Raw genomic sequence first — 24,421 nt, 5'->3', positions numbered from 1 at the left:
TCAGCTTCCCACTTCGTGTTGCTACAGTATCTCTAAGCCAATCCCAGAAATCACTTTATTCCACTTTCAGTGTTTATGTCTAGTAGTTTCTCTCTCTCTCTCTTTTTTTAAAACATTTTCTTATTGTGAAATATGTATGCAAAAAAAGTGATTTCCAAGTATGGTTTGAGTCATTATAGAGGACATTTCAAAGTATTCTATAGGTTACAGTTCCACAGTTTTCAGGTATTTCCTTCTACCTGTTCAAATACACTACAGATTAGTAGTTTCTCTTTCTTAAAATATTTGACAATATTAAAATAATTCTCTGACGTCACTGGTCATTTTCAGTCCATATTTCATTTCTCCCAGTGATCTCAATTTTTTTTTATAGTTGATTTGTGCAAATCAAAATCCAGACAAGGCTCACACATTGCATTTGAGTTTTATACCACTTTAACTTTTTAAAAATCTACAATTGTTGCCCCTCCTATTATTCGCCTCAATTGAATGACTATGTTCAACTTGAAGGAAGAAAACAAAATGGAAGAAATAAAATGGTCTCAAAAATTATGTCTGACATTAATTGAAGATGTAATTAAAATTTAAAATTTTAAATTTTAAATTTAGATTTAAAATTTTTTTATTTGGCACTATGGGAAAATCCATGCCCAATTTTTATTTATTTGTTTTTCCAACACATTTTCTGCAGGTCGTTATGTATAAAGTTTCATTTGGAAATCTTTCTGTGTTACTATAGTAAACACATCTTAAAATTGACTTTTTCCAATTTGCAAATTCCCAGTTGATCCGACATTGAAATCATAATGTTTTTAAGTGTATTTTTTATTTCTATTTTTAAAACTCTATCACTATTTAGGTATAATAGGTTAATTCATTCCTTTAAAATATAAATATCCTAAATTTTCTGGAATATGGAACTTAATGGGCCATCAGATAGACTTATTTCTTCTGATTCTTTGTACAGCTGTATGGCGAGCAGTCCCCGCACCTTCACATTTCCATTCATCAGCTCTCTTGGCCACAAGCCTCCCAGGATTAGACCCTCCCCTTCAGCCTCCGTCTGGCTCATCTAAGCGGCACAATGTGGGAAGGATATGGCCAGTGCCACTGTCATCCTAGGCTGATGGACTCCACAGCTCTGTCCCTGAGAGTTAGATGCCAGCAAAAGTAGCTATGAGACTGTCATGGAATTTATAACCTCACAAATTCCAAAGAAAGTTATGTCAAGACAGTGTTAAATAATGACAAGAAAAACCTCAGTTTTGCAATTAGACTGATAGGCAAGAATGTCCAGAAGTGGGACATCTTAGAGAAATTTTCAGTAAAGCATGTAGAGGAAAGCTTACCCTAGCCTTGAAAGTTTAGTGTTTCAAGAAATTCCATAAAGGTGCTATACATGAGCAAAGAGGACAAACTTCACATGAAGTACATGAATGCAGCTCAAACAATTGATAAGTTAGATTCTCTGTAGAAATCTGAATTTTTAAAAAGCCCATCATTGGGTGAGGAAATGCCTCCATTTATCTCCAATGATTTCTCCATTTCCTAGGAGTATGAACTTTCCTTCACCGTCCAAGAATCTCCTGACAATAATTTCTGTGTCCCGGGGAATTGGACATTTTCTTCATACTCCAGGAATTTTTGTCCCTACAGGTCACACCATGGTTTAATTCAGCTTACCGTTGTTCACTTTTAAAGAGCTTCTTCAAACGCATGCCCCTTTGTCTAGTCAAACGATGACAATATAAAATGCAAGAGAGAGAGAACAGACACAATAAAAGTTGAATATCAAAATTAAAAGAAAAAGATGAGGTTTAGGAAATGTTATATGTTTTGTTCCAGTGAAATCTAGAAATGGTTGCCAAAAAACAAACAAAACAAAAATTGCTAGGAGTAATGCATTTATTTGAAGGTTTGGGATGTGTGTGTGTATCTGTGTGTGTGTGAGAGAGAGAGAGAAAGAGAGAGACAGTCCTATTGTTATTGACTGCCTTGAGTTTAAACTACTTAAGTATCTGGAAACTTATTACACTACCCACATGCCAAGAAAAAAAATTGTGTGTATAATAGGAAAAAATAATTGCTGGAATCTGATACTGTTTCCAATTCCTCAACCTATGTCAATGACAGAGGTGTACAGTGATTTTGAAATATTTTGGTCCTGTTTTCAAATATTTACCGAATAGGCCCCTAGTTTTTTTTTTTTTTTTTGGCAAGGGCGTATATCATTACATTGGTTGTTTTTAATCCAACAACGACTCCAAAGACTTCTGAAAGATAAATTTTATTAGCATCTCAGATTTTTGTAAAATCTATTTCTGTTGTTAAAGAAACAAAATATAATTAAAAGAAAAAAAGAAGTACAGTACATAATAGTGACAATAACAAGACCTGAATTAAATTGGTGTTGCCTGCTATTACACTGGTTATCTTAAGAAAGAAAATGAGTAGATTTACAGAGACTGTAACTCAGTTCAAGTGATGTGTTGGTTTTCAGCACAGTACACAACTTCTTTACTCTTAGGAACAATGTATTGTCAAGAGGCCCATGTGACAAATAGTAAAGTATCAGTAACAACATGCTTATCCTTGTTTTTTCAACATGAAAAGTATAAGCTGTGGTAGCAAATGCTTTCATTTTTATTGGGATCTATAAATACTCTTCTCAAGCATTTAATTTAAGTATTTGAGAAAGTCTTGCAATAATCTTAAAATTACTTTTTAGTTACATTATGTAGAGCAGGCTTTCTTCTTATATCCATTTATCATCTAAAATGCCTTGAACTTACCTGGGATTTGCTACCTAACAGGGAGAAGTATGGATTTATTTACAAGTGATCTAGATATTTTGACAGTTTGCCTAATAGTGCTTATTTTTAAATATATCTATTATTTGGAGGAAATTAACCTTCTAAATTTATTGAAGTGTACAAATTCTTTTCTTCAAAGGATATTATGTGAAACTGTCAAGGACATTGTTGCCAAAGTAGAGAAAGCCTACGAAAAAACGATGGAAAATACTGTTGTAACAGACGCACTGGCCAGTAAAGTAAGTGGGAAACCTACAGGGTGTGCACGGGTTTCTCTAACAGTGTGTTAAAGCTGAACTAAAACCAATGAGCTAAACTAGTTTGGCAGTTATCCTTCAAAGAGAAAAATTACTTTCGAATCAGATATGAGGGTTTTAAAGCATATGTATATTCTCTTATGGTGGCCCTTTCATATGTTGGACAACTTCATTGCTGAAAACTGCAACCAGCTGAACTTTGTCACTCAAATCGCTTTTCTGACTATTGAGCATCTAGAAGGGGAGATGCACAGTAGTCGGTTCACAGAGGACAGTGCATTGCAGTGTTCCAGTGGGGAGTGGAGCAGGAGGCTCCACTTCCAGGCCAGCCAGGCTCCCTCCCAGACTCTGCAGCCCGGGGCCCCTTACAGAGTTCTTTTTCTTGCATTGCTTTTTTCCTTGCGGACTTTTCCAACTCATCCGCTTTTCTGTGGCTAAAATAACAATTCACTGAATCTCAAAAGTTACGGTCTTTGCTCACAACAGGGCATTTTTATGAAAGGCCTGGGTATATTGGGTTTGCAAAGGAACCAGCTTCTCCAAATTCATAGATGGTGGGTTAACTGCATGAAAGGAAAAGAACATAGAAATGAACATACTTTTGAAACTTTTAGCATCTTTCTCTTGTTTTTTCCTGCCCTGTGGAGAGTTCCAGAAAACAGAAACCCTCTCTAGCCCCACTTTTTTCTAACAGCGATTGTCTTGGCCTGCCATCAAAGACAATTAAATGGAGGAAGGAAGGGCAGGAAACTGCAGCAATGGAGGGTATAACATTACAAGGTAGTACTGGCAGGTTCAGTCCTCAGTATTTCTCCAGCCCCAGTAGTTCAAGAAAAGCAGTAAAAACCAGGGCAGAGCACTTTTTTATCTTTCAGTATCACTATGTTCCATTACACCTCAGCTGTGTGCATGTTCCTTTTTATTCTTTTTTTTTTGTCCCAGTAAACCCTTAGCAGCTGTTTTTACTCCTTCGCAAACCAAAGTTTCTCAGGCTAGCTTGCCAAAACTCACCAGACCGCCACGTTATCATGCTCAGAATGTTGCCATAGGCTGATTGATTCAAAACATAAAAAACATATGTAACATATAGCAAATTTTGCCTAATGTATGATTTTTTTTTGTCTAGCAGTCATTTATTATATGTGAAATGTTTGTTATTTTCTTTTAAGGAAAAATATATGTTCAAAATTTTTAAAATTTTTACCCATGAAATGGAGTCTGACCTAAATCAATGAAACGTACATATGAATTGTGTAATTATAAATGATGAGGTCCATAAACTGTCTAAAGTATAATTGTAGTCGCTTCCCTGTAAATCACACTCCATCCATTTAAAAATACCATTTTTCCATCTCTACTAGAGATTTTTAAATCAGGTACTTCCTGAGCCAAAACATCTATAGAATTAAATGTGGTACACATTTGAATTTTAGCGTTTCCCTCTAGTGATTCAACTTTCAAAGCATCTCACTTACGGATATCTTTTCATTTTTTTCCTGCTTTTTATTGGTGCTGTTATTATTGTATTTTTGTTTTCATAGTGTTCAGTCCTAAACGAGAAGCTGGAGCAGCTCCTCCAGGCCGTGCATACCGAGGGCCAGGCTGCTTCTGGGCTTCACAGCGACTGCCCTGTCTTTGCGGAAGTGGATCCTGTGGAATCTTCCAGCGACGAATCCTTGTGTGACAGCAGGGGGCAGCTCACGGATGACCTCCACAGGCTTCCCTCAAAGAAAACCTTCAAATCCAGGGAAATATTGTCACGGGCAGACAGTTTAAAGAAAGCAGTGAGGCAAGTCATTGAACAAGCCGGAAAAGGTACACACGCACAAAATTAGCTTTTGAAGAATTCCTGTTGCAAGCAAAGATAGAAGATTAAAGTCATGAAAATGAAATTTGGAATTAGCCTTATTCTTGATTTAAGTAGTAAGGTCATCATATTAATGATAAATGAAATCTCAGAAATAGTTAAAGTACATTTGAAACATGAATTGATTTTGAACGTTAACTTAATATACCTGTACTTTTAATTATTTTAATTTATTTGCAATCTTTTGACTTCTTAGAATAAAGAAAATCAAACCTGTCAGCTACTTTGAAAATAGAGAAAATATTTTTTGACATTTATTTCCTACATGTTTATGTTGTTTAGAGGTTATAAAAGATCTGCCTGTATTTTATTTTTTTTGTATTATTAGAATGTTTATATTTATTTTAGAAATTTAGTAGCAAGCTAAAAGTTAATTTTAATGTAAATAATTAATAATTCAGAAAATCTTTCCAAATTGTAACTTACTCAATCTTAGACCTTAAATTAAATTGCACTTATAGTTAGACATGTATTATATTTGTAGTAAGGAAACAATAAAATTACTCTAAAAAAGTGCACTCATATTTCATTCTCTAAAATGCTTATATTTTACTTTTTTTCATGCTGATAAAAGTTTAATTTTGGCAACTTGGAAATTTAATTTAATTTTGGCATTTATATAATTCATTCTGATCAAAGTTCACCTTTAGCAACTTGGGAATTTAATTTAGTTTTGGCATTTATATCATCTCCAGGACTTACAGGTATCATCACCACCAAGTTTATTGCTAAATAATATTTGTGAATTAGCAATTTCTTTTGATGAATATTTCAATTTATCTTTCTTAAGTATATCTTAATATTTATAGGTTTTATTTTTACTTGCCCAAACATATTTATCTTCTTACTACTTAAAGTTATCGAAGAACAGTCAGTTCACCCCTGTGAGCCAGATAATCAGTCATCGGAATATGATCATTCAGAAACAGATGAATGTAAAGAAGATTCTAAAGATGATGATATAAAAGAATCATTAACTGGTAAGGAAACTAGGATTATTTTGGGATTAAGTAAAATGTAATTTTGCTTTTAGTTTTCAGATGACTTAGTTTGAAAATAAACTATTTGAATATTTATTTATTTATTTATTTATTTATTTATTTATTTATTTATTCATGGCATAGGCAGGCATCAGGAACCGAACCCAGGTCTCTAGCATGCCACTGAGCCACCATTGCACTGCCCTGAATATTTATTTATTTTATTTTATTTTATTTTAGAAGGACAGGGACCTGGAATCGACCCTGGGTCTCTGGCAGGGCAGGTGAGAACTCTGCCTGCTGAGCCACCGTGGCCCACACAGAGTATTTATTTTTGTTGAAGCTTTTCCAGAGTTAAATCTTAGAGATCCATGAATACTAAAATTATAAAGCTAACTGAGATTATTCAAACTATTGTCAAGTATTTCTGCATCTCTCATTTATAGTATAATCTAGAGATCGTAATGATAAACTAAGGATTATGGTAATAAACACAGCTAAATATCTTAATTTTTTTCACACCCAAATCAGAACCCAGAGATTCTTTTGAGGATTGTATGAAAGCCACAGGCTCTACACCTGTAAAATCTGGTGTATAATTTAAATGATCTAGCAGTCCCTTGAATCCCATACCTCCTCATGCTAGATTAATAATCTTTATTGCTAAATTGAGCTTTAAAGTCATAGGATACCTACTCACAACCCTTTCTCAATTGAAATTGTTTTTGCCAAGAAATTGATATGTATTTCATATCATGTATGATATATAATGCATAGCAATAAAAATTTCAATTGTTCTACTGTTTTAATTGAAAAAAATTTATACTTTTAAGATTTTATGTTGTGTGAGGAAACAAATTATTAGGACACTAGAGTAAGACAAAGCAGAAATTAAAATGTTAATGAAGATGAGAAAATAATATGGAAATACCAGCAAAAAGTCAACATTGTTATATCAGAACTATTGTAATTACTAGATTTTTGCTTTTACTTTCATTACATGTAAATCTGGGTAGATTACTTAACCTCTCTGTGATTTCTTCGTCTGTAAAATGGGGATAATATTATACCTACTTCATGGAGCTGCTGTATGCTAGAATAGTGTATGATACATATTCCTATATAAGAGCATTTGCTGTCATCATCCTCATCATCATCATTACTACTTCTGCTCCCACTTCTAATAATTGCATTATCCTTGAGAGACTATTCTTTAATTTTATTTAAACTCTCCAAGGCTTCATAATTAGACCTTATGGACCTTACATGTCCAGAATACAGCCGAATGTGGGCATATTCTATACCTTAGACCTTTTAGACCTTCTTTGTCCGTATTACAGCCTAGAATCCAATGCAGACATATTCTGTAATCTTCTTGAGAGAGAGTCATTGAGCCTTTGGGCTACTCACTTTTCAATACATGGCTCTCAGTGGTCAGCTCTAGTTAGAAAGTTACTCTTCATGCTGAGCTTTATATGTTCTCCCTTATATTTCTACCCATGATTGCAGTTATTATTGATAAGGTTTTATTTATCATAATGTTAACATTCAAAAGTACTGGCACTTGTGTGGTACTTTATGGTTAATTTAAAAGTAGTTTAACACACCTTATTGCACTTTATGGAATAGCTGTATCCTATTCTTCGTCCATGTGGCAGCCCTTAGATGATGTTGAAAGCAGCTTTCATGGGATCACATCTTCTTCCCATACCTTTTATCTTCTTTTTCCAGATATCTCTCCATGGATCCTCTACCAATCTTCAACTTGATGATTTCAAACATTATGTTTTTCTAGTTGCACCTCTTTGGTCAAAATTTATTTTGACATTTGGTGCCTCGTTTTGGACAAAATTCTTCATAAATTTTCTGTGGTGTCATAACATGTTGAGACCCCAGGTACCATTCGTTAACTCATTTTAGACATTTGATGTTATAAAGACCACTTGAGACTTCTTTTTTGGCTTTAAGCACTATAAATCTGCTGTTCTCCTGTTTTTGTGCAAATGATTTTTTTTTAAAAATCTAATTATAGTAGTTTACAATCATCTCTATGAACTTTTATCTTTTTGATTTGGATCTTTCAGTATATCCTGGCAAAAAAATTTTTGAAGCATAATTTCTGCCAGTTCAAATTTACTTCATCTGTGAATTTCATAAGCAGGCCTTATATATCTGCATCCATGGAAATAAATGTGTTGAGTAAAGGAGGGCTGATAACGGAGTCCTTACAGTTTTCTGCTTAATAATTCCGTCTATGATAATGGCTCTCTTTAGAGAATTGGTTTTTCAGTACTCATTGATAATGGTTTTCCAACCAACTGCTGTTCTACCTTACCATACACTCATGAACTTCACACTTTCATTGTCATCTGCAAAGGACTGAGAAGAATCATGAAACGTTAATTTAATTACCTACAGTGGACCATCAATCTTAGTCATTAGGGCAGTGTCTGCTTTTTATCAAAGATGAACATCAAAAGGTTATTTTTATTAAAAATTGGTTCCAGGAGTCTCATCTGTCAAATAAAAGACCAGCTGTTCTGCTACTTTTCTTTAGTGCAACTGGACTGTGCTGAACAGAGAGAATAGAGCCTAAGATTAATATAGTTAGTTTGTAATTAGTCTTAACTAAGAATAAAGATAATTAAGTTTTAGAATATTTTTAAATTGAGTTTAAGGATTTCTGTTTTCTCAATCACCTGCCCATAGCTCCTAAATTAATTAAAGGTACTATTTGCTCTTCATTAAATTGCACCAGTTTATATAGAATTACATTTTTCTTTTTTTTATAGTAGTTATGTTTTGGAGTAATTTTCAAAATATATTGAGCTTCTACAAGAAATGATAGAACAGTTTAGGGAAAATCACTGTTTTGAATAATTAATAAGTACAGGAATCATATATTGGCTTTATTTTAAACCAAATAATTGTTTTCCTTTTCATAGAAGAAAGTGTTAATTCATGTTTTACATTTTAGCTCTGGGAATTACATTAATTAAACTTGATCATTCTCTCAACACTTATGAGAAAAATACTATACTGTGTTGGTAGTATAACACAACCTGTAAGTTTCATTTTCAAAAATCATCAGGCTTAACCTTTCTGTTTACCTTAAGGTATGAATTGATCACATTCAAATTACCACTATTACTGACTTTAATTATGGTAGACCTATTTTTGACCAATTTGCATGTATTTGACCTGAGAGATCAAGACATCTACCTGTGGTAGGTTCTGTCCGCATAGTAAATCTCAAGGAAATGAAAACAAAATGGTGAAAGATTAGATACACAGAATGTAATATTTTCAGCTCCACTGCTTGATTTGAACTTGTATTAAATTAGTTGATACCTTGAGTTTATAGATGCTTGTTTATTTTTGTGACTATATCATTACCTCTTTTTCATCTGGACCCTTTGCCAACAGTTAAAACTGCACATCGGTCTCCAGATGGCCAGACAAGTCGTGGCTATACCCAGGCTGATTCCTGCTCTGGTCCAGCTGTGGCAGCCAGCAAGGAAAACCTCCCGGTGCTTAACACTAGAATAATCTGTCCAGGTAGTACAGATTCTGAAATACAGTATATTTTTCAGTTATTATGTGAAAATGTGTATATTCTTATTTCCACAAACTGTAGAAATGTATTTTTAAAGATAAATCTTCCTTTAGAAGAATGTTCATTGTAGACTTAGTGAGAATCTGGGTCCTTAGACTTTTGTGTACATAAGAATTGACTGGAAAGTATCAAAACACATGTTCCTGGGCCCCACTCTGAGAAATTTTAATTCAGTAGTTCTAGAGTAAAGCACAGGAATATGCATTTAGCTGAAGTAAATACCTCCACTCTACTACCTTTTTAGTATTTCCACAGCTGTCTTTTTGGTTTTAAGCCACAGGTCTCTCTGCAGTCATTTTTGGACTAGTAATATTGATCTATTTTGGAACATGAGTCATTTGTCTCAGCCTTGATAAAATGAATTTACCTTGGGATTAGGCTAGCAGGAGTGGAAACCAAAGGGTTTATAAGGGACAGGGGATGAAAAATATAGGTGTTTCAGAGGATTCCTTAAATATCAGTTGTTTGAGTTTGTGAATACTCTCCAGATTTACCCCAGAATAGATTGAAACTCAAGTAAGACCCTAGAAATAAGGTTCTCCTTATTTCCTTTTGAAATTTTGAGTCCCTTTGAAATATTTCCCTTTGAGTCCTTTTGAAAGATGAATCACAATTCTGTAATAATATTTGGAGACTTCAATACCCTTTCAGTGATAAATAGAACTAAACAGAAGATCAACAAGGAAATAATAGACTTGAAGAACACATAAACCAACTTGACCTTGAAGATGCTTGCAGAACCCTTTACTTAATAATAGAATGCACATAGTTCTCAAGTGCATATAGGATATTTACCAGGAAAGGCCATGTGTTAGCCCATAAAACAATTCTCAATTACTTTATAAGAATGGAAATCAAATAAAATATATTCCTGAAACCATTATGGAATGAAATTAGAAATGACTCATGCAAGGAACTTTGTAAAATTCACAAATGTGTGGAAGTTAAAAAATACATTCCTAAATAACTAGTGAATCAAAGAAGAATCACAGAAGAAGTTAGAAAATATGTGGAAGTTAAAAAATATACTCCTAAATAACTAGTAGGTCAAAGAAGAATCACAGAAGAAGTTAGAAAAATACTTTAGAAGTTGGAGATGATTGAAAACAAAAGTACAATATATTAAATGTACTTAGTGCAGCTAAAGCAGTGCTTAGGGGGAAATTTATAGCTGTAAACACCCAAAAAGAAGATCTCAAATCAGTAATTCAACTCTTTGCTTTAAGAGACTGGAAAAAAGAACAAACTTAACCCAAAAAAAACAGAGGGAGGAAATAATAAAGATTAGAATGGAAAAAAAATTAAGGAGAGAATAGAAAATATTACAGAAAATCAATGAAACCAAAAGCTAGTTCAACAAAGTTGGCAAACCATTAGCTAGACTGACCAAGAGAGAGGACTCAAATTACTAAATCAGAAACGAAAGAGAGTACATCACCATGGCTTTTACAGAAATAAAAAGATTTATGAGTATATATGATGAAAAAATGTATGCCAACAAATTAGATAGCCTACATGAAGTGGAAAAATTCCTAGAAAAATACTATCAAGACTGATTAAAGAAGAAATAGAAAATATGAATAGACCTATAAAAAATAAAAAGATTGAATTAGTTATCAAAAAACTTGCCACAAAGAAAACCCAGGCCTGATGGCTTCCCTGGTGAATTATACCAAATGTTTAAAGAAGAATTAACATCAATACTTCACAAATTTATCCAAAATTGGAAGAGGAGAAAACACTTCCCAACCCATTCTACAACGCCAGTATTATTCTGAAACCAAAACCAAAGACATAACAAGAAAAGAAAACTACGTACCAACATCCCTGTTGAATATAGATGCAAAAATACTCAGACAAAATTCTAGTTAACTTAAGCAACATAGAAAAAGTTTTATACACTGTAATCAAGTGGGGTTTATCCCAGTAAGGCAGGACTGGTTCAACTTATGAAAATCAATGAATAGTATATACCATATTAATAGAATAAAGAACAACATCCACATGACGATCTCAGTAGATGCAGAAAAGCATTTGACAAAATCCAACACCCTTTCTTGGTAAAAACATTCAATAAACCAGAAATAGAAAGGAGCTTTTTCAACCTGATCAAGGTCATCAGTGAAAACAGACAAACACAGCTAACATCATATTAATGGTCAGAGACTGAAAGTTTTCTCCATAAGATAGGAACAAGACAAAAATATCTGGTTCTCACTATTTCTATTCAACCTTGTACTAGAGGTTCTAACCAGAGCAATTAGGCAAGAAAGAAATATAGGGATCCAGTTTGGAAAGGAAGAAGTAAAACTATGTACCTCTTTTCAGGAAGTAATCTTGTACATAGGAATCCACCAAAACAAAAAACAAAAAAAACCCACATGCACACACAAAACAACTATTCAAACCAATAAATGAGTTCAGTAAGGTTATACGATACAAAATCAATATAGAAAAATTAATTGTACATATATACGCTAACAATGAATGATCAAAAAATGAAAATAACTAATCAATTCTATTTATAATAGAACAAGAAAAAATAAAGGGCTGAGGAATAAATTCAACAAAAGTACAGCACTTGAACATAGAAATCTATAAAACATTGCTGAAAGAAATTTAAGAAGACCTAAATAAATAGAAAGACACCCCATGTTCATGGATTGGATAATTTAATTTTATTTAGATGACAGTACCCCCAAAATTGATCTACAAATTTAACCCAATCCTAGCAAAATCCCAGCTTTCTTATATGCAGAAATTGGCAAGCCGATCTTCAAATTCATACAGAAATATGAAGACCTCATATTAGCCAAACCAATCTTGAAAAAGAAGAATGACGTTGCAATATTCTAACTTCCCAATTTCAAAGCTTGCTACAAAACTAGGGTAATCAACACTGTGTGGCATGGAATAAGGAGAGAAAAATAGTTCAGTGAATGAAGCTGAGAGTCCAAAAATAATACTCTTACATTTATGGTCTACTGATATTTCAAGAAGGAGTGCCAAGATAATTCAAAGGAAACAGAGAAGTCTTTTCAACATATGGGGATGTGGCAACTAGATATCCACATGTAAATAAGGGGTAAAGTTGGACCTTTACTTCATACCATATATAAAAATTAACTCAATTGGATCAAAAATCTAAATATAAGAACTAAAATTATAAAACTCTTAGAAAAACAATGTGGGTGTAAGTTTTCACAACCTTGGATTAGGAATGGTTATTTAGATATGAGACCCCAAAGCACAAGCAACAAAAGAAAACATGTAAATTGGATTTCATCAAAGTTAAAAACTTTGGTATTTCAAAGGACATTAACAAGAAAATGAAAATATGACCCACAGAATGGGAGAAAACATTTACAAATAATGTATCTGATAAAGAACTAATATCCAGAATATAAAAATAATTCTTAAAATTCAGTTATAAAAAGATAAATAGCCCATTTAAAAGATAAAGAATTTGAATAGACATTTCTCAAAAACAGGTATGCATATACAAATGTTCCAGTAAGCACCTGAAAAGATGCTCAACCTCATTAGTCATCAATGAAATGCAAATCCAAACCACATTGAGGTACCACTTCAAATCACTAGGATGGCTGGGATTAAAAAAGATAATAACAGATATTGTCAAGGAGGTGAAGAAATGTGGACTTGTATATAATGCTGGTAGGAATGTAAAATGTTGTAGTCACTTTGGAAAACAGTTTGGCAGTTCCTTAAAAAATTAGACATAAAGTTACCATATAACCTCTTCAAATCCCAAGAGAAATGAAAACATATATCCACACAAAAACTTGTGCATGAACGTTCATAGCAGCATTAATCATAATTGCCAAAAAGTGGTAACAAACCAAATGTTCATCAGTGGTAAATGGATAAACCAAAAGTGATAAATCCATACAATGGAATATCATTCAGATTCTAAGGGAATGAAGTAGTAACACATGCTAAACATGGATGAATCTTGAAGACATTATGCTAAGTGAAAGAAGCCAGACAGAAAAAACCACATTGTATATTATTTCATTTTTATGAAATGTCCTGAATTGGTAAATCCATGGATATAAAAAGTAGATTACTTGGGATTGGGGGAAAGTAGGGGATGGGTAATGAGAGCTAATGGGTACCAGATTTCCTTTAGGGTGATGAAAAAGTTCTGGAATTACATAGTGGTGATGATTGTATAAGATTGATAAACACTAAAAACAAATGAGTTAGATGCTTTAAAGGGGTGAATTTTATGATGTGTGAATTATATCTCAATAGCATTTTTAAAAAAAGATGAATCAGGAACATGTTTAGTTCTGGAAAGGACTACATGAAGGTCATGTCTCTCTTTTAACTGGAAACCAACCCTTGTAGGGTTTGCAAGACTCCTCTGGGTTTGCAAACTGTGAATATGAGTAATCAGAAAACACTTTAGAAAATGTTATCCTTTTCTGGGAGGCAGTCAGAGGATGGCTCTTCACCTGTCCAAGCTGTTCTTTATGCTCACCAGAAATATTGTATTTGTTCACTTAGATATAAAGGAAATTGGCATAACAGTGTATGCCATTGCAGATACAAAGCTAGGAAATTAAATAAGATTCATCTTGATTATTTGATAATCATCTAAACTTTAATGGCTATGATAATGAATAATAATAATCCTCTAAGAAGAGCATGTTTTTTCCTAATATCCTCATATTTCTCAATTGCATGACGTGTTTTCTCACTTCCTTCCTGCATTTTTGTTCTTTTAGTCCCCTATTACTTAGTCTTCTCTTCGGATTTTAGTGCTTTTAGCCTTAATATTGATGTGAACAGATCATAAAGTTAATTATCTTTGAATACCATAACAGTATAAAGCATATTGAAATTAATTTGAAGTTTTACATTTTTAGATATAGGGTAGAAGCTTTATTCTTTACAGTCAATACTCTTTTCTTCTAAAATTTACAAGTACCTGCGTTTAATATTTTACTACTTTTTTTTTGCCACCAACGCTGAGTTTATGCCTTCATACATCTCTCTACTTTTGAGTGTTATTATTTATGCTTTGCCAACAGAAGTGATAACTCCATGCCATTTTGGGCAATTCCACCTTTATAACACCTTTAAGAAAGACTCAATACCTTATTTGTTATAACAAAAGCAATAATATGAATTTATTAAAGTTATAATTGAGATAGGGAATGAGAAACTATCAAAAGCAACTCCTATTTAGATCCTCATCTGTTCAATTTTTTAAGACAATTTCTAGATCCTTAAAAGTATCAACTGTTTTGTATTCACTAAAGTCATAGTTCTTGGTTTTGATTAATGAGAAGAGTAGGCAATGAAAACCGTACTTCAGGAGCAAAATGTTTGAAGTTAGGATTGAAAGCAACAGATTGGTTCTTTCTTTGTTTTTTTTTCCTAACCCATTATCTTCTATGTATTCATTTTTTTCCTGGGCAGGTTTAAGAGCAGGACTAGCTGCCTCAATTGCCGGGAGTTCTATTATCAACAAAATGTTACTAGCAAATATTGATCCTTTTGGTGCAACTCCATTTATTGACCCAGATCCAGACTCATTGTAAGAAAATGCTTTTGCAAGTATTGATTATTTTGGCTTTTCTTGTCTCTGCTCTGTATTAATTGTAATATTAAAAACTGTATTTTAATAAATATGATTCCATATAAAAAAGGATGATCAGAAGATTTCAAATTTTGATAATGATGAACACTGACCCATTTGAAATTCAATGGCTTCCATAATTTGTCCCTGAGCTAGATCTCATTTTTCTCTGACCTATGGTTGAATGAGGTGTAGCTGCTCGCATTTCCTGAATATTTTTCTCATTGTTGCATCCACACCCCTACTGATGCTATTCCCTTCTTAGACTCACCAAATCGGACCATCTTTCCAAGTCTAGCTTATAGGTTGACTTACTTCTAGAAACCTCAAACCCACACATCTCTTTCTTTTCAGTACTCCTAAAACCATTTTTGACACTTCAATGCCTGCTTCCTTTTACTGTTTTTAAATTTGTGTTTGTTACATCTCATTTCTCTAATGACACTCCTCAAAGGCCAGATATATTTAAACTTCTTTGTGCTTTCCAAAGAACTTAGCAGAATGGATTGGATTGAGCAGTTTGTGTTCAATAAACATTTATCCACTGTTAAGAAGAGATGAGATTGCCTTCTGATAATTGAAAAAAGAAAAGTTTTGATACCTGACTTAGACCCTCCCCAAATCATTCTCCTTTGCCCGTGTAGTAAGGGGCTTATGCAGGAGATAGAAGGACTAAAATTTTGGTACAATTACCTGAAAAACAGACCAGAACTCTGCTTCCATTTTGCTTTCTCTACCATCTCTCTTATCCACACATCCCCTGGGACTATGCACATGGCATGTGGGTGGGAAGAAATTCCCTCTGAGCTTTACTCTCTACTGTAAGAAATGGAAGCTTAATTTAAATGGCTTTCAGTTCTGTTTTATGTACACATTGTAATTGTTGTTATGACCTTGAAATTGACTTTTATATGCTTTTCCTTATTATCATAGAGATGCATATTCAGAAAAATGTGTCATGAACAATTACTTTGGGATTGGATTAGATGCAAAAATTTCATTAGAATTTAATAATAAGAGAGAAGAGCACCCTGAAAAGTACAGGTAATTTTGGCATTAGTAGTAATATTATTACATGAAAGCAATTTTATTTAATTTCATTTATTACTTCTTTAGCTTTCGCTGCCTTTAATGAATGAATAAATAATATTTACTGAAATTGCCTCGCAACATTTACTTTCAGGAGCCGGACTAAAAATCTGATGTGGTATGGAGTCCTTGGAACCAAAGAGTTATTACAGAGATCATATAAGAATTTAGAACAAAGGGTTTTACTTGAGGTGAGTTCATCTTGAGGTAAAGATGGTTCAAAGTGTCTTATTTAAAAAATAACACACAATTTCATTTGTGGAGCTGATTTGGCCTAAATTCCTTTTCGTTAGTGATATAACCCTCTTGGAGAAAAGAATGGAAGAATGATTTTTTAATTATTATCAACTTTATACCAAAGAAGGTATAGATACTGACTATTTAATGTCATGCTTATCACTATCATTAGTTCATGAAATTTGGTTGCTTCTCTGGAGTTGTGGATGCCCCTGTAAAAGGGGAAGCCGCCGGCCACATTTATAGTGTAGGGGTTTGATGGGTTTTCCTGTTTTAATTTTCCAAGTTCTGACCCAATTCTGTATAATGTCTGAAATTCCACATATCCCTGAAAAGAACTTCCGTGTGCAGGCATTCCTTGGATAGATAAAGTGGTTCAGATAAAGTGAATATTGCAATAAAGTGAGCCACATGAAATTTTTGGCTTCCCAGGGCATATAAAAGTTATGTTTATACTGTACTGAAGTCTATTAAGTGTGCAGTAGCATTATGTCTAAAAAACAATGTGCATACCTTAATTTTAAAATACTTTATTGCCAAAAAAATGCTAACCATCATCTGAGCCTTCAGCAAGTTGTAATCTTTTTTTTACTGGTGGAGCGTTTTGTTTAATTGTTGATGGCTCCTGACTGATCAGGGTTGTGGTTGCTGAAGGTTGGGGTGGCTGTGGCCATTCTTAAAATAAAAGACAACAATGAAGTTTACCACATCACTTGACTCTTCCTTTCACGGAAGATTTCTCTGATGCTGTTTGATAGCATTTTATCCAGAATAGAATTTCTTTCAGAATTGGAGCCAATCTTCTCAAATTTTTCTGTGCCTTTGCTTTATCAAGTAAGTTTATGTAACATTCTAAATCCTTTGTTATAATTTCAACAGTGTTCACAGCACCTTCACTAGGAGTAGATTCCATCTCATGAAACCACTTTCTTGGCTCATCCATAAGAAACAACTCCTCATCTGTTCAAATTTGATCAAGAGATGGCAGCAAGACAGTCATATCTTCAAGCTCCACTTCTAATTCTAATTTCCTTCATAGTTCTACCACATCAGCAATTATTTCTTCCACTGAAGTCTTGAACCCCTTAAAGTCTTCCATGAGGGTTGCAATCAACTTCCACAGTTCTGTTAACGTAGATATTTGACCTCCACAAATCATGACTGTTCTTAATAATAGCTCTAAAATGGTAAATTCTTTCCAAAAGGTTTTCAATTTACTTTGCCCAGATCCATCAGAAGAATCACTACCTATGGCAGCTATAGACTTATGAAATTTATTTCTTAAATAATAAGACTTCAGGGTCAAAATTACTCCTTGATACATGGGCTGCAGAATGGAAGTTGTGTTAACAGGCATGAAAACAACATTCATCTCTTTGTACATCTCCATCAGAGCTCTTGGTGACAAGATGCATTGTCAATTAATGGTCATATTTTGAAAGGACCCTTTTTGTCTGAGCAATAAGTCCCAACAGTGGGCTTAAAATATTAGTAAACCATGTTGTAAATAGATGTCCATCATCCAGGCTTTGTCATTCCTTATATAGAGCCCAGGCAGAGTAGATTCAACATAATTATTAAGGACCCTAGGATTTTTGGAATGATAAATGAATGAGCATTGGCTGCATCTTAAAGTCACTACCTGTGTTAGCCCCTAACAAGAGCATCATCCTGTCCTTTGAAGCTTTGAAACCAGGCATTGATCTTCCTAATTAGGAGAGCCTAGATGGCATCTTCCAGTAGAAGGCTGTTTTGTCTCCATTAAAAAAATCTGTTGTTTAATGTTGCTACCTTCAACAATTATCTTAACTAGATCTTCTGGATAACTTTTTGTAGCTCCTACATCAGCACTTGCTGCTCCACTTGTACTTAGATGGCATCTTTCCTTAAACCTCATGAAGGGACTTCTACTATCTTCAAATTCTTCTTCTGCAGCTTCCTCACCTCTCTCAGCCTTCAGGGAATTGAAGAGTTAGGGTTTTGCTGTAGATTAAGCTTTGGCTTAAGGGAATGTTGTAGCTGGTTTGATCTTCTATCCAGACCACTAAAACTTTCCCCACATCAGCAGTAAGGCTGTTTTGCTTTCTTATCATTTGTGTGTTCACTGGAGTAGCACTTTTAATTCCCTTCAAGACCTTTTCCTTTTCATTCACTACTTGGCTGACTGGCACAAGAGGCCTAGCTTTCTGCCTGTCTTGACTTTCGACATGCTTTTCTCACTAAGCTTGATCATGTATAGCTTTTGATTTGCAGTGAGGGATGTGCAACTGTTCCTTTCACATGAACATTTTGAGCCCACTGTAGATTTACTTATTGGCCTAATTTCAATAATGTTGCCTCGTAGGCAATAAGGAGACCTGAGGAGAAGGTCAGAGACAGGGAACGGCCAGTGTCAGAACACCCAACATTTATTAAGTTTGCCCTCTTTTATGGGCATGGTTCATGATCCCAAAACAATTATGGTAGTAACATCAAAGATTACAGGGCACAGTAGCAGGTATAATAATAATGAAAAAGTTTGAAATATTATGGGAATTACCAAAACATAACACAGAGACACGAAATAAGCCCATGCTATTGGAAAAAAGTGTCAAGAGATTTGCTTGACACAGGTTTGCCACAAACCTTCAATTTGTTAAAAACACAAGCTCTGCAAAGCACAATAAAAAGAAGGACAATAAAATTAAATATGCCTTTAAATAGAATCTTTTCATTTAAATGAATACTTACTTTTTGGTTCCAATTATTTCTAGCAACAAGTTAGTAAAAGAAAAAAAGATTTTGAGCATTTAATTTTTTAGTATTTTAAGCAGGAAACTAGGAACAGCAAAAGTTAATTTCCTCAGATAAGGGGAAGGAGAAGGTTGGGGACATGACTCTGAAAAGCCTATTAATTTCTGTGGTTTTTACCATTTTTTTGCACTTGATCCAGGGCTCAATATGTATGCTGATAAGTATGACTTTCCTGTCTTGGATCTTTTTATAACCAAATACATTTAAGTAAGGTACATCATATGGAAAAATATTAAAGAGAGCATTATTATGTTAGATGTTATCTTAACATTGGAATGTGGAATGTAGAGGTGTCATTCACTATCAATGAAATATTACTATAAAAAAATAGGCCTGCTGTACCTATGACCACAAGTGCATGATTCGTTAGTTTGTAGAAGTTACTTTGCTTATAAAATTAAGATAGTCATTACTAGCTGAAAAGTACAAAATCAGGGAAGTTCACACTTTTAAAATGCTACTCTTGATAGCCCTGTCCCAAGACCCTGCAGATACCTCCCTATGGATTGTATTGTAATTGTTTACTTTCTTTTCCATGTCCTCTGCTCGGTTTCCCTTTCTTTAAGGAGAAGTGGGAAATTGTCTTTGTCTTTGTTATGCTCAGTGTTTAGCACCGTGTGTGGCCCTGTGGGAAATAATCATTTTAGTATAATTTGGTAAATACGGTGACCCAGCGCCATAGCCACTTTCCAGGTTTAAGGAACTGTGTGGACTCAGAATAGCTGGATTGTCTTTATTCCTGGAAGAGCCTTCAGAGGGCGGACATAGGCATTCCTGGCCTTTCTTACTGGTGGTCCAAAGTTGTTTTACTTAAACAGCTGCTTTTCTACTACCCATTTAACAGAGGCTCTTGACCTTTTTTTGAAGCTGAGGACCCTTTTGACATTCTAGTGAAAATTATGGACTCCTCAGAATATTGTTCTTAACTGCATTATATGAAATATATAGAATTACAAAAGGAACCAATTATATTGAAATAAATTAACAAAATATTTTCAATTGTGAATATATGTATTCCATTATCATGAGTTTTACATCCCTGTTGTATTTAATTTTTATTCTAGTAACATATACAACCTAAAGCTTCCCATTTTAATCACATCCACCTATATAATTCAGTGCTGTTAATTACACTCAATGATGTGCTTCCATCACCACATCCATTTCTAAACCTTTACAATAACCTAAATAGAAATTCTGTACAAATTAAGCATCAGCTCCCCATCCTCTACCCCAGTTTATCCCCTGGTAATCAACATTCTGGATTCAAACTCTCTGCATTTGCGTATTATATTAATTCACATCACTGAGATCATTCAATATTTATCCTTTTAGTCTGTTTTTTTCGTTGAATATCATGTCCTCGAGGTTCATCCATGCTGCCACATGCATCAAGACTTCATTCCTTTCTATAGCTGAATGATATTCCATTGTGAACTGTTTCTGTTTGCTAAAGCTGCTGGTATGCAATATATCAGAAATGGATTGGCTTCTGCAATAGGAATGTTAACTTAGTATTCACAGTTCTTAGACTGTGAAAATATCCAAATTAAGACATCAAGAGGAAGATATCTTCTCTAAAGATAAGCTGTTTGCATCTGAGGTTCGTCTGTCAGATAGCAAGGCACATGACTGCCGTGTTCCGGTCCTTCTCTCCCAGGTCTCATTGCTTTCAGCTTCTGGCTCCAGGGGCTTCCTCTCTGAGCTCCCATGGGCCTCTTACCTTCTCTGGGACATTTCTCTCCGTGCTGTCTGTGGTCTTTCTGTCCTTTATTTTCTTAGAAAGGATTTCAAAGAACAGGCTGGCCACAGTGGCTCAGCAGGCAGAGTTCTCGCCTGCCATGCTAGAGACCCAAGTTTGAGTCTCAGTGCCTGCCCATTCGAAAGAAAGGATTAAATCCCACCTTGAATTAGGTGGGTCACATCTCAAATTGAAATAACCTAGCCAAGACAATCCCACCCACAACAGGTCTGCAGCCACAGGAATGGATTAAAAGAACATTGTCTTTTTGGGGATACATAGCAGCTTCAAACCAACACACACATACATATATACATTTTGTTTATCTTTTCATAAGTGGATGGACATTGGATTGCTTGCATCTTTTGACAGTTGTGAATAATGCCACTATGCATATCGTTGTGAAAGTATCTGTTTGAGTCCCTGCTTTATTCTTCATTCTTCTGGGTATATACTTAGTAGTAAGATTGCCGAATCATATAGTTATTCTATACTTAGCTTCCTGTAGGAACTGCCAAACTGTCTTCCACAGTAGCTGCACCATTTTATATTACCACCAGCAACTGAGTGCTCCTATTTCTCCACATCTTCTCCAACACTTGTAGTTTTCTGTTTTTTTAATAGTATCCATTATAGCGGGTGTGAAACGATATCTCATTGTGATTTTAATTTGCATTTCTGTAATAGCTAGTGATGGTGAGCATCTTTTCATGTGCTTTCTAGCATTTATATATTCTCTTTGAGAAGTGTCTCTTTAAGTCTTTTACCCATTTTTTCAATTGGGTTGTTTTTCCTTTTTTATTTATTGAGTTGTAGGATTTCTTTATGTATTCTGAATATGAAACCTTATCGGTTATGTGGTTTCTAAATATTTTTTCCCATTGAGTATTTTGCTTTTGTGACAAATTCTTTTGATACGGATAAGTTTTAATTTTGAAGAGGCCCCATTTATCTGTTTTCATTGTTTGTAATTTAGTTGTAAAGTCTACAAAACCATTGCCTAACACAAAATCTTGATGATACTTCCCTATATTTTCTTCTAGGAGTTCTATCGTCCTGATTCTTATATTTAGGTCTTTGATTATTTCAAGTTCATTTTTGTATATGGTATGAGATAAGGGTTGTCCTTCATTCTTTTGCATATGGATATTCAATTCCTCCAGCACCATTTGCTAAAGAAACTGTTCTTTCCCAATTGAGTGGACTTAGCAGCCTTGTCAAAATCAGTTGGCCATAGATATGAGGGTCTATTTCTGAACTCTCAATTCTATTCTATTGATCAGTATATCCATCCTTGTGCCAATACCATGCTCTTTTGGCCACTGTAGGTTTGTAACATACTTTAAAATCAGGAAGTGTGAGTACTCTGACTTTATTCTTTTTTGTCAAGATGTTTTTGGATATTTTGGTCCCTTTCCCTTCCAATTATATATGATGGTTGTCTTTTCCATTTCTGAAAAATAGGCTTTTGGAATTTTGATTGGGATTGCATTGAATCTGTAATTGATATTTGATATTTGGGTAGAATTTGCATCTTAACAATATTTAGTCTTCCAGCCCACGAACACAGAGTGTCCCTCCATTTATTTAGATCTTTCTTTTAGCAATGTTTTTAGTTTTCTGTGTACAAGTCCTTTATATCTTTAGTTAAATTTAGTCCTAGATATTGTATTCTTTTAGTTGCTATTGTAATTGGATTTTTTTTTCTTGATTTCCTCCTCAGATTGCCCAGTACTAATGTATAAAAACACTACTGATCTTTATGTGTTCATCATTTATCCCCCACCGTTTGCTGAATTTGTTTATTAGCTCTAGTAGCTTTTGTTTCATTTTGCTAAAGCTGCTGGAATGGCTTATACCAGAAATGGGTTGGCCTTTAACAATGGTGATTTATTAAATTACAAGTTACAATTCTAAGGCCATGGAAATGTCCAAATTAAGGCATCAACAAGAGGATACCTTCACTGAAGAAAGGCTGATGTTATCTGTCACATGGGAAGGCCCATGACAACTTCTGCTGGTCCTTCTCGCCACAGTATCCCTGGGCTTCTGTGGTCTTTGCTTGTTAGTCCTGGGGCATTCTGTCTGAACTCTGCCTCTCCATGCGCTCTTTTGAAGGACTCTAGTAAAGGATTATGATCTACCTTGAATTGGGTATGTCACATCTCCATGGAAACAACCTAATCCAAAGGTCCTATGCACAACAGGACCCACAAGAATGATTAAAGGAATATAGGCTTTTCTGGGGTACATAACAGATTCAAACCAGCATAGCTTTCGTGTCAATTTTTCTGGAATTTCTATATATAGGATCATGTAATCTATAAATAGTGAAAGTTTTCCTTTTTCCTTTCCAGTTTGGATGCCTTTTATTTCTTTTTCATGCCTAACTTCTCTGGCTAGAACTTCCAGTACAATGTTGAGTAACACTAGTGACATTGGGCATCTTTGTCTTGTTCCAGCTCATAGAGGGAAAGCATTCAGTCTGAGTACAAGGCAAGCTGTAGGTTTTTCATATATACCTTTTATCATGTTGAAGATGTTTCCTTTCTGTTTCTATCTTTCAAAGTGTTTTTATCAAGAAAGGATGCTGGATTTTGTCAGATGCTTTTTCTGCATTATCAAGTGATTATGTGTTTTTTCCCCTGCTATTTGTTAATATAGTGTGTAGCATTAATTGATTTTCTTGTGTTGAACCACCCTTGCAGACCTTGGATACAACCCGCTTGATCGTCGTGTATAATTCTTTTAATATGCTGTTAGATTCAGTTGGCAAGTATTTTGTTGAAGATTTTTGCATATATATTTCTTTAGAGAAATTGGTGATTAATTTTCTTTTCTTGTAGCATCTTTATCAGATATTGGTATTCAGTGATATTGGCTTCGTAGAATGAGTTAGGTAGTGTTCCTTCCTTTTCTATTTCTCTGGAAGAGTTTGAACAGGATTGGTATTAATTTTTCTTGGAATGCTTGGTAGAATTCAACTCTGAAGCCTTCTGGTTCTGCGCTTTCTTTGTAGGGCATTTTTTAGTGACTGAATTGGTCTGTTGATGTCTTGTATTTCTTCTTCTAAGGCTGTGAAAATGTCCAAATTAAGGCATCAACAAGAGGTTACTTTACGCGAGGAAGACCGATGCTGCCCGGAAGACCTCTTTCAGCTGGGAAGACACGTGGCTGGCATCTGCTGGTCCTTGTTCTCAGTTCCATTGCTTCCAGGTTCTGATATCAGTGGTTTCCTCTCTGAGCATCTGTGGTCCTTTCACTTAGTTCCTCCAGGACACAACTCAGGGTTCTGGCTTGTATAGCATCTCATGGGAAGGTACATGGCGATGACCCCTGGGGTCTGCCTGTGTCTAGGAATCTGCTCTGTCAGTACTCCAAGCAGCTTCAAACATCTGTGTCTTTTCAGCTCTGAAGCAG

The 24,421-nt window shown here is 34.5% G+C and overlaps 1 protein-coding gene across 10 annotated transcripts in view; it reads left to right on the top strand.

Moving 5' to 3' along the window:
• Nucleotides 1-24,421, top strand: part of DGKH (diacylglycerol kinase eta) — a 212,010-nt gene that overhangs the window by 159,885 nt on the left and 27,704 nt on the right. For all 10 annotated transcript variants that reach the window (XM_077158350.1, XM_077158353.1, XM_077158351.1 and 7 more), the window contains 7 exons: nt 2,953-3,052; nt 4,612-4,885; nt 5,795-5,917; nt 9,344-9,475; nt 14,982-15,099; nt 16,075-16,185; nt 16,325-16,421. In XM_077158350.1, coding sequence (XP_077014465.1) covers nt 2,953-3,052; nt 4,612-4,885; nt 5,795-5,917; nt 9,344-9,475; nt 14,982-15,099; nt 16,075-16,185; nt 16,325-16,421 — 955 coding nt within the window. The remainder of the gene's footprint in view (nt 1-2,952; nt 3,053-4,611; nt 4,886-5,794; nt 5,918-9,343; nt 9,476-14,981; nt 15,100-16,074; nt 16,186-16,324; nt 16,422-24,421) is intronic.

This window comes from Tamandua tetradactyla, chromosome 4 (assembly GCF_023851605.1).
Source record: "Tamandua tetradactyla isolate mTamTet1 chromosome 4, mTamTet1.pri, whole genome shotgun sequence".
NCBI lineage: Eukaryota > Metazoa > Chordata > Mammalia > Pilosa > Myrmecophagidae > Tamandua > Tamandua tetradactyla.
This window is presented reverse-complemented; position numbering and strand designations above follow the sequence as displayed.